The following is a 13,805-nucleotide window of genomic DNA, read 5'->3' as shown; positions in this document are numbered from 1 at the left end:
CTGGGATAGGGAGAGAATTAATATGTCCGTAAACACTCCAGCCAGCTGGTCAGTGCATGTTCTGAGGACGCGGCTATGGATGCCATCTGGGCCGGCAGCCTTGCGAGGGTTAACACGCTTAAATGTCTTACTCAAGTCGGCCACAGAGAACGAGAGTCCACAGTCCTTGGGAGCGGGCCGCGGCGGTGCCACTGTGTTTTCCTCAAAGTGGGCAAAGAAGGTGTTTAGCTTGTCTGGGAGCAAGACGTCGGTGTCCGCGACGTGGCTGGTCTTCCCTTTGTAATCCGTGATTGTCTGTAGACCCTGCCACATACGTCTTGTGTCTGAGCCATTGAATTGCGACTCCACTTTGTCTCTGTGCTGACATTTTGCCTGTTTGATTGCCTTACGGATGGAATAACTACACATTCAGCCATATTCCCAGTCACCTTGCCATGGTTAAATGTGGTGGTTCACACTTTCAGTTTTGCGCAAATGCTGCCATGTATCCACGGTTTCTGGTTTGGTTAGGTTTTAATAGTCACCGTGGGAACAATTTCCTCTATACACTTCCTGATGAATTCAGTCACCGTGTCCGTGTAAGTGTCAATGTTATTCTCAGAGGCAACCCGGAACATATCCCAGTCCGTGTGATCAAAACAATCTTGAAGCATGGATTCTGATTGGTCAGACCAGCGTTGAATAGACCTTAGCACGGGTACTTCCTGTTCCTGTTTCTGTCTATAGGGAGGGAGGAGCAAAATGGAGTCGTGATCTGATTTTCTGAAGGGAGGGCGGGGGAGGGCCTTGTAGGCATCATGAAAAGGCGAGTAGCAGTGATCTAGTGTTTTCCCTAAGCGAGTACTACAGTCAATGTGTTGGTAGAACTTCGGTAGCCTTTTCCTCAAATTTGCTTTGTTAAAATCCCCAGCTACAATAAATGCGGCCTCAGGATATGTGGTTTCCAGTTTGCATAAAGTCCAGTGTAGTTCCTTGAGGGCTGTCGTGGTATCGGCTTGAGGGGGAATATACACGGCTGTGACTATAACCGAAGTGAATTCTCTTGGGAGGTAATACGGTCGGCATTTGATTGTGAGGTATTCTAGGTCGGGTGAATAAAAGGACTTGAGTTTCTGTATGTTATCACAATCACACCAGTAGTTAATCATGAAGCATACACCCCCGCCTTTCTTCTTCCCGGAGAGTTCTTTATTCCTGTCTGCGTGATGAACTGAGAACCCAACTGGCTGTATGGACGGGGACAGTATATCCAGAGACATGATTCTGTGAAACAGAGTATGTTACAGGAAGGAGACCCTCGCCTTGAGCTCATCTACTTTATTGTTCAGAGACTGAACATTAGCGAGTAATATCCTCGTATGCGGTGGATGGTGTGCCCGCCTCCTGAGTCGGACTAGAAGTCCACTCCGAATACCTCTTCTCCACCGGTGGCGACTTGGAGCAGCCTCTGGGATAAGTTCAAATGCCCTGGGTGGTACGAACAAAGCATCCAATTCGGGAAATTCCTGGTCGTAATGCTGGTGAGTTACCGCCGCTCTGATATCCAAAGGTTATTTCCGGCTGTATGTAATAACACAATAAATGTTCTGGGCTAATAATGTAAGAAATAACACACAAAAAACAAAATACTGCAAAGTTGCTTAGGAGCAGAGCTGCCATGTCTGTAAGCGCCATCTTACTTTTTTCCCCAGCAGGCTAACCCAGTCTAACCCAGGCTAACCCAGGCTAACCCAGGCTAACCCAGGCTAACCCAGGCTAACCCAGTCTAGCCCAGGCTAACCCAGGCTAACCCAGTCTTGAGATGCAGGTTCAAACGCAGGTGTTTCCACTACTCACACTCTATGCGGTATTTCTCCATCTCCTGGACCTCAGCGATGGACTCTCTCAGGTCCTCAGTGAACTTCTTCCTATCCTGAAGGTTGGGAGCGTTGAAGTTGATCAAAACCTTGATATCCGCTCCGGAAACCGCCGACGTTAACCGCACACCATTGGGATAGTCTGAAAAGGGATGACATCACAAGAAAATTAACATTTAACAGAAAGTAAGTTTCAACACTCATAGGGCAGTCACAGAGGGTTTAATAATAGTTTCAGCACTCATAGGGCCACCAGAGGGTTTAATAATAGACACAGAAACATCACAGCAGTAGATACTTACACTGGTTCTCAAACAGCAGCACCTGCATCCCATACAGAGAGAAGGACTGTCTGAAGCTGTATGTCACAGAGGTTTTCTTCTTCTGGAAGATCTTTGTCACCTGGTGGGGGACAGATTCAGGACTCAGTCCGGTCTTGGTCACCCTTCATAAACAGACTAATGTTCCCTCTGTACATCAGAAACAACAATATGAACACGCTGTGGGTCCAAATGACCAGGATTGAAGAGCTTCTCCTGGGTGAGAAGCCACTAGAGGAAGAGTTAGAGCAAGACAGTTCTATAGTACGTACCACCACCAGGTCATTGAAGAGGAAGATCTCTCTCTGGTGCAGACCCAGTTTCTGAGGCTTGTCGGGGTCTGGAACCTCAAAAAGTCTGCAGTAACACACCAGCCTGCGGTGGGGCAGGGACAGAACACAGCCAAGACCATGGTGCAGAGAACCAATCTGGAGTGGAGAGCGAGGAAGGAGGGACAGAGAGAGGGAGAGACAGATAGAGGGAGGAAAGGGTGAGGGGAGAGAGATCAAGTCATTCTTTGTAACAAGATGCAGGCCTAGAATTTCTAAGCAAACAGTTGGAGGCAGGGCTTTCTCATATAGAGGTACATTTTAATGGAATTGTCCATAACATTATCCATGTGAGAGTCTCTCTCTCACTCCCCCTCCTGCCGACCTCTGAATGCTCGCCAATGACCTGACACTTCAAATCAAATCAAATGCATTTGCCGAATAAAACAGGTGTAGACCTTACAGTGAGATGCTTACTTACAAGCCCTTAACCAACAATGCAGTTTTAAGAAAAAATAAGTGTTAAGTAAAAAATTGAAAAAAAAAAAAAAAAAAATTAAAGGCCAGCAGTAAAATAACAGTAGCGAGGCTATATAGAGGGGGTACCGGTACAGAGTCAATGTGCGGGAGCACAGGTTAGTCGAGGTAATTGAGGTAATATGTATATGTGGGTAAAGTTAAAGTGACTATGCATAGATAATACACAGAGAGTAGCAGCAGCGTAAAAGAGGCGGGGGGGCAATGCAAATAGTCCGGGTAACCATTGGATTAGCTGTTCAGGAGACTTATGTCTTGGGGGTAGAAGCTGTTAAGAAGCCTTTTGGACCTAGACTTGGCACTCTGGTACCGCTTGCCATGCGGTACCAGAGAGAACAGTCTATGACTAGGGTGGCTGGAGTCTTTGACAATTTTTAGGGCCTTCCTCTGACACCGCCTGGTATAGAGGTCCTGGATGGCAGGAAGCTTGGCCCCAGTGATGTACTGGGCCCTACGCACTACCCTCTGTAGTGCCTTGCGGTCGGAGGCCGAGCAGTTGCCATACCAGGCGGTGATGCAACCAGTCAATGGTGCAGCTGTAGAACTTTTTGAGGATCTGTGGACCCATACCAAATATTTTCAGTCACCTGAGGGGGAATAGGCTTTGTTGTGCCCTCTACATGACTGTCTTGGTGTGTTTGGACCATGATAGTTTGTTGGTGATGTGGACACCAAGGAACTTGAAGCTCTCAACCTGCTCCACCACAGCCCCATTAATGAGAATGGGGGCGTGCGCGGTCCTTTTCTTTTTCCTATAGTCCACAATAATCTCCTTTGTCTTGGTCACGTTGAGGGAGAGGTTGTTGTCCTGGCACCACACGGCCAGGTCTCTGACCTCCTCCCTATAGGCTGTCTCATCGTTGTCGGTGATCAGGCCTACCACTGTTGTGTCGTCGGCAAACTTAATGATGGTGTTGGAGTCATGCCTGGCCATGCAGTCATGGGTGAACAGGGAGTACAGGAGAGGACTGAGCATGCACCCTTGAGGGTCCCCCGTGTTGAGGATCAGTTTGGCAGATGTGTTGTTACCTACCCTTACCACCTAGGGGCGGCCTGTCAGGAAGTCCAGGATCCAGTTGCAGAGGGAGGTGTTTAGTCCCAGGATCCTTAGCTTAGTGATGCGCTTTCAGGGCACTATGGTGTTGAGCGCTGAGCTGTAGTCGATGAATAGCATTCTCACGTAGGTGTTTCTTTTGTCCAGGTGGGAAAGGGCAGTGTGGCGTGCAATAGAGATTGCATCATCTGTGGATCTGTTGGGGCGGTATGCAAATTGGAGTGGGTCTAGGGTTTCTGGGATAATGGTGTTGATGTGAGCCATGACCAGCCTTTCAAAGCACTTCATGGCTACAGACGTCAGTGCTACGGGTCGGTAGTCATTTAGGCAGGTTGCTTCCTTAATATTAGATTTCGTGCACCAGCTGTTGTTTACAAATATACACAGACCGCCTCCCCTTGTCTTACCAGAGGCAGCTGTTCTATCTTGCCGATGCAGCGTACAGTGAGGGAAAAAAGTATTTGATCCCCTGCTGATTTTGTACGTTTGCCCACTGACAAAGACATGATCAGTCTATAATTTTAATGGTAGGTTTATTTGAACAGTGAGAGACAGAATAACAACAAACAAATCCAGAAAAACGCATGTCAAAAATGTTATAAATTGATTTGCATTTTAATTAGGGAAATATGTATTTGACCCCCTCTCAATCAGAAACATTTCTGGCTCCCAGGTGTCTTTTATACAGGTAACGAGCTGAGATTAGGAGCACACTCTTAAAGGGAGTGCTCCTAATCTCAGCTTGTTACCTGTATAAAAGACACCTGTCCACAGAAGCAATCAATCAATCAGATTCCAAACTCTCCACCATGGCCAAGACCAAAGAGCTCTCCAAGGATGTCAGGGACAAGATTGTAGACCTACACAAGGCTGGAATGGGCTACAAGACCATCGCCAAGCAGCTTGGTGAGAAGGTGACAACAGTTGGTGCGATTATTTGCAAATGGAAGAAACACAAAAGAACTGTCAATCTCCCTCGGCCTGGGGCTCCATGCAAGATCTCACCTCGTGGAGTTGCAATGATCATGAGAACGGTGAGGAATCAGCCCAGAACTACACGGGAGGATCTTGTCAATGATCTCAAGGCAGCTGGGACCATAGTCACCAAGAAAACAATTGGTAACACACTACGCCATGAAGGACTGAAATCCTGCAGCGCCCGCAAGGTCCCCCTGCTCAAGAAAGCATATATACAGGCCCGTCTGAGGTTTGCCAATGAACATCTGAATGATTCAGAGGAGAACTGGGTGAAAGTGTTGTGGTCAGATGAGACCAAAATCGAGCTCTTTGGCATCAACTCAACTCGCCGTGTTTGGAGGAGGAGGAATGCTGCCTATGACCCCAAGAACACCATCCCCACCGTCAAACATGGAGGTGGAAACATTATGCTTTAGGGGTGTTTTTCTGCTAAGGGGACAGGACAACTTCACCGCATCAAAGGGACGATGGACCGTCAAATCTTGGGTGAGAACCTCCTTCCCTCAGCCAGGGCATTGAAAATGGGTCGTGGATGGGTATTCCAGCATGACAATGACCCAAAACACACGGCCAAGGCAACAAAGGAGTGGCTCAAGAAGAAGCACATTAAGGTCCTGGAGTGGCCTAGCCAGTCTCCAGACCTTAATCCCATAGAAAATCTGTGGAGGGAGCTGAAGGTTCGAGTTGCCAAACGTCAGCCTCGAAACCTTAATGACTTGGAGAAGATCTGCAAAGAGGAGTGGGACAAAATCCCTCCTGAGATGTGTGCAAACCTGGTGGCCAACTACAAGAAACGTCTGACCTCTGTGATTGCCAACTAGGGTTTTGCCACCAAGTACTAAGTCATGTTTTGCAGAGGGGTCAAATACTTATTTCCCTCATTAAAATGCAAATCAATTTATAACATTTTTGACATGCGTTTTTCTGGATTTGAATGTTGTTATTCTGTCTCTCACTGTTCAAATAAACCTACCATTAAAATTACAGACTGATCATGTCTTTGTCAGTGGGCAAACATACAAAATCAGCAGGGGATCAAATACTTTTTTCCCTCACTGTATATCCCGCCAGCTATATGTTATCCATATTGTCATTCAGCCTTGACTCGGTGAAACATAATATATTATATTTTAATGTCCCGTTGGTAGGATATCCGTGATCTTAGTTTGTCTATTTTGTTATCCAATGATTGTATGATTGGCTAATAGGCCTCCTGTAGCTCAGTTGGTAGACCATGGCGCATGGGTTGTGGGTTCGATTCCCACGGGCGCCAGTATGAAAAATTTATGCACTCACTAACTGTAAGTTGCTCTGGATAAGAGCGTCTGCTAATTGACTAAAATGTAAAAGTGTAATGATGGAGGCAGATTATGCACTCTCCGTCAGATCCTTACAAGGCACCCCGACCTACGTCCCTGATATCTCCGTCTCTTTCTCATACGAATGATGGGGATTTGGGCCTTGTCAGGTGTCTGAAGAAAATCCTTCGCGTCCGACTCGTTAAAGAGAAAATATTTGTCCAGTACGAGGTGAGTAATCGCTGTCCTGTTATCCAGAAGCTATTTTTGGTCATAAGAGACAGTGGCAGAAACATTATGTACAGAATAAATGATAAATAACGCAAAAAAACACACAATAGCACAATTGGTTAGGAGCCCGTAAAACGGTAGCCATCTCCTTCCGCACCATTCCTGAGGTGCTGACCTGTTGCATATAACTATGCTATAACCACTGGTTTGGTGCGGGGAGCAGGTACGGGCCATACCGGACTGGAGACACGCACCACTGGTTTGGTGCGGGGAGCAGGTACGGGACTGTGGAGGCGTACTGGAGGTCTGGAGTGTAAAGCTGGCACAACCCGTCCTGGCTGGATGCCCACTTTCGCACGGCACGTGCGGGGCGCTGGCACAGGACGCACTGGGCTGTGAATGCGCACTGGCGACACAATGCGTATCTCCGCATAACTTGGTTCCTCAATGAACACACGCTCCTTCTGTTGCCTGGCCAGCTCCTCTCTCCGTGGATCCACTAATTCCTTCTCACTACGGGCCTCCTGCAGCGCCTCCTCTCCTGCTCTATTCTCCCTATCAGCCCCTGTAATGTGGTGGCCTCCTCTCTCAAACTGCTGATCCGCAGGTCTTGGAGGACCTCTAAAATAGCGGCCTCCTCCTCTACAGTCAGCCCTTTCACGGCCTCCTGCTGCTTCGTCGACCACCCTGTGTGCCCCCCCCAAAAAATGTTCTTGGGGCTGTCTCTCGGGCTTCCTTCGTTGTCGGCACGGTTGCCGTTGATCCTCTCCTACCTGTGCTTCTACCTTCGCCCAGGGTCCTTTACCAGCAAATATCTCCTCCCAAGACCACGTCTTCCCCACCTGTGTCCAGGGTGTCTGCTCCTCCTGGCCACGCTGCTTGGTCCGTTGGTGGTGGGATCTTCTGTCACGTTCGTTGAATACAGGATTGGACCAAGGTGCAGCGTGGAATGCGTACATGTTTATTAACTAAGTAAACACACGACAAAACAACAAAAGCGGGCGGCAGGTAGCTTAGTGGTTAATAGGGTTGTGGCAGTAACCGAAATGTCGCTGGTTCTAATCCCTGAGACGACTAGGTGAAAAATCTGTTGATGTGCCCTTGAGCAAGGCACTTATTCCTGTAAGTCGCTCTGGATAAGAGCGTCTGCTAAATGACTAAAATGTAAATGTAAATGTAAAAGCAACGTAACGTGAAGCTCACAATGGCTACACACAAACAAGCCCAAACAAGAGTCAAGATCCCACAACATAGGTAGGCAAAATGGCTACTTAAGTATGATCCCCAATCAGAGACAACGAACGACAGCTGTCTCTGATTGGGAACCACACCGGCCAACATAGATCTACAAACATAGAATGTCCACATAGAAATACACACCATAGATATACACATAGAAATTCACACCCTGACCAAACCAACGAGAAACAACAGGCATTTAAAGGTCTGGGCATGACAATCTCTGAAACTCACTTAGATAATACCTTTGATGATACAGTGGTAGCAATACCAGGTCATAACATTTACAGAAAAGACAGAAATGCCAGCGGGGGCGGTGTTGCAGTCTATATTCAGAACCACATTCCTGTAAAGCTTAGAGAGAATATAATGTTAAATACTGTTGAAGTAATATGGCTACAGGTTCATCTGCCTCACCTAAAGCCCATTCTGGTGGGAAGCTGCTATAGACCACTAAGTGCTAACAGTCAGTATCTGGATAACCTGTGTGAAATGCTTGATAATGTATGTGATATCAATAGAGAGGTATACTTTCTGGGTGATTTAAATATTAACTGGCTTTCATCAAGCTGCCCACTCAAGAGAAAGCTTCAAACTGTAACCAGTGGCAGCAACCTGGTTCAGGTTATCAGTCAACCTACCAGGGTGGTTACAAACAGTACAGGAATGAAATCATCAACATGTATTGATCATATCTTTACTAATGCTGCAGAAATGTGTTTGAAAGCAGTATCCAGATCCATTGGATGTAGTGATCACAATATAGTAGCCATATCAAGGAAAAACAAAGTTCCAAAGGCTGGGCCTAATATAGTGTATAAGAGGTCATACAATAAGTTCTGTAGTGATTCCTATGTTGTGGATGTGAAGAAAATGTGTTGGTATGTGGTGTGTAATGACAAGCAACCAGACACTGCACTTGACACATTTATGAAATTGCTTATCCCTAATAAGCATGCACCCATTAAATGACTGTAAAAACTGTTAAATCCCAGTGGATTGATGAGGAATTGAAACATTGTATGGTTGAGAGGGATGAGGCAAAAATAATGGCAAATAAGTCTGGCTGCACAACCGACTGGCAAACGTACTGCAAATTGCGATATCATGTGACTAAACTGAATAAAAAGAAGAAACTACACTATGAAACAGCTTTGGAGCACCTTAAATGAAATGTTGGGCAAAAAGGCAAACTGAGCTCCATCATTCATTGAATCAGATGGCTCATTCATCAAAACCCACTGATATTGCCAACTACTTTAATGATTTTTTAATTGGCAAGATTAGCCAACTTTGGCATGACATGCCAGCAACAAACACTGACACTACACATCCAAGTATATCTGACCAAATTATGAAAGACAAACATTGTAATTTGGAATTCCGTAAAGTGAGTGTGGAAGAGGTGAAAAAAGGATTGTTGTTGATCAACAATGACAAGCCACCGGGGTCTGACAACTTGGATGGAAAATTACTGAGGACATTAGTGGACGATATTGCCACATCTTCAATCTAAGCCTACTAGAAAGTGTGTGCCCTCAGGCCTGGAGGGAAGCAAAAGTTATTACCCTACCTAAGAATAGTAAAGCCCCCTTAACTGGCTCAAATAGCCGACCAATCAGCCTGTTACCAACCCTTAGTAAACTTTTGGAAAACATTGTGTTTGACCAGATAAAATGCTATTTTACAGTAAACAATTTGACAACAGACTTTCAGCACGCTTATAGGGAAGGACATTCAACAAAGACTGATGATTGGCTTAGTGAAATTGATGATAAAAAGATTGTGGGGGCTGTTTTGTTTGACTTCATTGCGGCTTTTGACATTATCAATCATAGTCTGTTGCTGGAAAAACATATGTGTTATGGCTTTACACCCCCTGCTAAATTGTGGATAAAGAGTTACCTGTCTAACAGAACACAGAGGGTTTTCTTTAATGGAAGCCTCTTCAACAAAATCCAGGTAGAATCAGGAATTCCCCAGGGCAGCTTTCTAGGCTCCTTACTTTTTTAAATCTTTACTAACGACATGCCACTGGCTTTGAGTAAAGCCAGTGTATTTATGTATATGGATGACTCAACACTATATACGTCAGCTACCACAGCGACTGAAATGACAGCAACACTTAACAAAGAGCTGCAGTTAGTTTCAGAATGGGTGGCAAGGAATAAGTTAGTCCTAAATATGTCAAAAACCAAAAGCATTGTATTTGGGACAAATCATTTCCTAAACCCTAAACATCAACTAAATCTTCTAATGAATAATGTGGAAATTGAGCAAGATGAGGAGACTAAACTGCTTGGAGTAACCCTGGATTGTAAACTGTCATGGTCAAAACATATTGATACAACAGTAGCTAAGATGGGGAAAAGTATGTCTATAATAAAGCGCTGCTCTGCACTCTTAACAGCACTATCAACAAGGCAGGTCCTACAGGCCCTAGTTTTGTCACACCTGGAATACTGTTCAGTCGTGTGGTCAGGTGCCACAAAGAGGGACTTAGGAAAATTGCAATTGGCTCAGAACACGGCAGGACGGCTGGCCCTTGGATGTACACAGAGAGCTAACATTAATAATATGCTTCTGAATCTCTCCTGGCTCAAAGTGGAGGAGAGATTGACTTCATCACTACTTGTATTTGTGAGAAGTATTGACATGTTGAATGAACCCGGACACCCATGCATACCCCACAAGACATGCCACCAGAGGTCTCTTCATAGTCATGTTGATCCAAGATGGCTTAGCAGTGCGGTCATGTACTCTTGTGTGTCCGTGTAAATAGCCTGTTTTTTGTCTTTTCTTTGTCTTTTGTTGTATATATTCCCCTACCACACTTTTCATCCTTCTACTAAATATACTTTCCTGCAACCCGCCTCACTCAATGTGGAACGGATTCTATTATTTACTTACCTTTTATCTAGAATCTCCAGTAGAAACTAGCTAGCCAGCTAACTAGCTACTTGCTATTAGCCACCGTTAGCGGTTTTTCACCCAGAACATCGGATTTTCTGCCGGAATAACTGAATCACTGGACCTTAAAACCGGATCGCAATCAGCTAGCCGCAACCGAATGGATGTTGCTGTTGGCTAATCACCACTGCCCCCGAAGCAAGCACCAGTTAGCCTTGAGCTAGCCTCAAGCCAGGCCCATATCCCGGCTATCTACCTCTCTGTCAACCGGACGGGAGTAGCCAGCTAACTAGCTACTTGCTATTAGCCACCGTTAGCTGGGTTTTTTCACCATTGTCCGTGGCCTGCACTACCTACCAGCCAGCTCTAGCCTGGACTATTATCGGCCAGTCTGCACAGCGCGTTATCGACCCAGAACATATCGGATTATCTGCCGGAATCACTGAATCACTGGACCTTTAACACCGGATCATCGCAACTAGCTAGCTGCAACCAAATTGATGTTGTGGTTGGCTTATCAGCCTTGAGCTAGCCTCGAGTCAGGCCCATCTCCCGGCTATCTACCTCTCTGTCAACCGGACGGGACCTCCTAGTGTCGACACGGAGCCCCGCCGATCCATCACGACTGGTCTGCCGACGTAATCGTCTGTGGTTTCAACAGGCTTCCCGTTGCGACGACCACGAAGATCCATCTGCTAGCCCTGGCCCGCTAGCACACGCAATTCAACAGCCTTGCTTCCTGATCGCCTGTGCTGTAGCACCAATTCGAACTGCTCTCAGACTCACATTGCTGTTCACTGGACCTTATGATCACTCAGCTGCACAGCTGATGCCTGCTGGACTGTTCCTTTACACGGTACCCTGTCCTGTTTTATCTGTTTAGCCTCAGCCCAAACTTTCATTGCCATTACCAGTTGTTGTCTTAGCTCTCTCGAATAACACCTGTGATTGCTTTATGCCTCTCTCCCATGTCAATATGCCTTGCCTATTGCTGTTTGGGCTAGATCTTATTGTACTATTTCACCGTAGAGCCCCCAGTCCCACTCAACCAGCCTCAGAGAGCTCCTTTGTCCCACTCTCCATACACGCGGAGACCGGCTCAATTGGTACATCCAGTGATGCTATCTCTTTCATCGTTACCCAATGCTTAGGTGTACCTCCACTGTACTCATATCCTTCCATATCCTTGTCTGTACATAATGCCCTGAATCTATTCTACAACGCCCGGAAATCTGCCCCTTTTATTCTCTGTACCCAACGCACTAGAAGACCAGTTCTTAAAGCCTTTAGTCGTATCCTTATTCTATTCCTCCTCTGTTCCTCTGGTGATGTAGAGGTTAACCCAGGCCCTGTATCCCAGTATCACTCCTACTCCCCAGGTGCTATCATTTGTTGACTTCTGTAACCGTAAAAGCCTTGGTTTCTTGCATGTTAACATCAGAAGCCTCCTCCCCAAGTTTGAGTTATTCACTGCGTTAGCACACTCTGCCAACCCTGATGTTCTAGCAGTGTCTGAATCCTGGCTTAGGAAGGCCACCAAAAATTCAGAAATGTCCATCCCGAATTACAACATTTTCCATCTAGATAGAACTGCCAAAGGGGGCGGGGTTGCAATCTACTGTAGAGATAGCCTGCAGAGCTCTATCATACTATCCAGGTCTGTGCCCAAAGAGTTTGAGCTTCTACTTCTAAAAATTCACCTTTCCAGAAATAAGTCTCTCACTGTTGCCGCTCGCTACAGACCCCCCTCAGCCCCCAGTTGTGTCCTGGACACCATATGTGAATTGCTTGCCCCCCATCTATCCCCAGAGTTCGAACTGCTTGGTGACCTAAACTGGGATATGCTTAACACCCCGGCCGTCCTACAATCTAAACTCGATGTCCTCAATCTCACACAAATTATCAAGGAACCTACCAGGTACATCCCTAAATCCGTTTTCATGGGTACCCTCATAGATATCATCCTGACTAACTTACCCTCTAAATACACCTCCGCTGTCTTCAACCAGGATCTCAGCAATCACTGCCTTATTGCCTGCGTCCGTAACGGGTCCGCGGTCAAACGACCACCCCTCATCACTGTCAAACACTCCCTAAAACACTTTAGCGAGCAGGCCTTCCTAATTAACCTGGCCCAGGTATCCTGGATGGATTTCGATCTCATTCCGTCAGTTGAGGATGCCTGGTTGTTCTTTAAAAGTGCTTTCCTCTCAATCTTGAATAAGCATGCCCCATTCAAAAAATTCAGAACTAAGAACAGATATAGCCCTTGGTTCTACTCAGACTTGACTGCCCTTAACCAGCACAAAAACATCCTGTGGCATACTGCATTAGCATCGAACAGCCCCCGCGATATGCAACTTTTCAGGGAAGTCAGGAACCAATATACACAATCAGTTAGGAAAGCAAAGGCTATCTTTTTCAAACAGAAATTTGCATCCTGTAGCACTAACTCCAAAAAGTTTTGGGACACTGTAATGTCCATGGAGAATAAGAGCACCTCCTCCCAGCTGCCCACTGCACTGAGGCTAGGAAACACTGTCACCACCATAAAATCTACGATAATCGAGAATTTCAATAAGCATTTTGCTACGGCTGGCCATGCTTTCCACTTGGCTACCCCTACCACGGCCACCAGCTCTGGACCCTTCGCTGCAACTTGCCCATGCCCCCCCCGCTTCTCCTTCACACAAATTCAGATAGCTGATGTCCTGAAAGAGCTGCAAAAGCTGGACCCCTACAAATCAGCTGGGCTAGACAATCTGGACTTTTCCCCCTTACTAGTATTGACTTTCCCCCCCTACGAGCACTGACTTTTCCCCCACTACGAACAATGACTTTTCCCCCCTACTAGTACTGACTTTTCCCCCCTACTAGCACTGACTTTTCCCCCCTACTAGTACTGACTTTTCCCCCCTACTAGTACTGACTTTTCCCCCCTACTAGTACTGACTTTTCCCCCCTACTAGTACTGACTTTTCCCCCCTACTAGTACTGACTTTTCCCCCCTACTAGCACTGACTTTTCCCCCCTACTAGTACTGACTTTTCCTCCCTACTAGTACTGACTTTTCCCCCCTACTAGCACTGACTTTTCCCCCCTACTAGTACTGA

General features: G+C 46.3%; 1 protein-coding gene across 1 annotated transcript in view; it reads right to left on the bottom strand.

Moving 5' to 3' along the window:
- iqsec1b (IQ motif and Sec7 domain ArfGEF 1b) overlaps nucleotides 1-13,805 on the bottom strand; it is a gene marked incomplete at its 3' end in the record, with an annotated part of 95,737 nt that overhangs the window by 35,233 nt on the left and 46,699 nt on the right. Inside the window, exons 7-9 of the mRNA XM_084167758.1 lie at nucleotides 2,449-2,604; nucleotides 2,159-2,258; nucleotides 1,837-1,998 (exon numbers count right to left, since the gene is read on the bottom strand). Of these exons, the coding sequence (XP_084023884.1) occupies nucleotides 1,837-1,998; nucleotides 2,159-2,258; nucleotides 2,449-2,604 (418 nt within the window). The remainder of the gene's footprint in view (nucleotides 1-1,836; nucleotides 1,999-2,158; nucleotides 2,259-2,448; nucleotides 2,605-13,805) is intronic.

The sequence above is a fragment of the Coregonus lavaretus genome (assembly GCF_964263955.1).
Source record: "Coregonus lavaretus genome assembly, chromosome: 8".
NCBI lineage: Eukaryota > Metazoa > Chordata > Actinopteri > Salmoniformes > Salmonidae > Coregonus > Coregonus lavaretus.
Note: the sequence above shows the minus strand (reverse complement) of the source record. Positions and strands in the feature narration are given on the sequence as shown.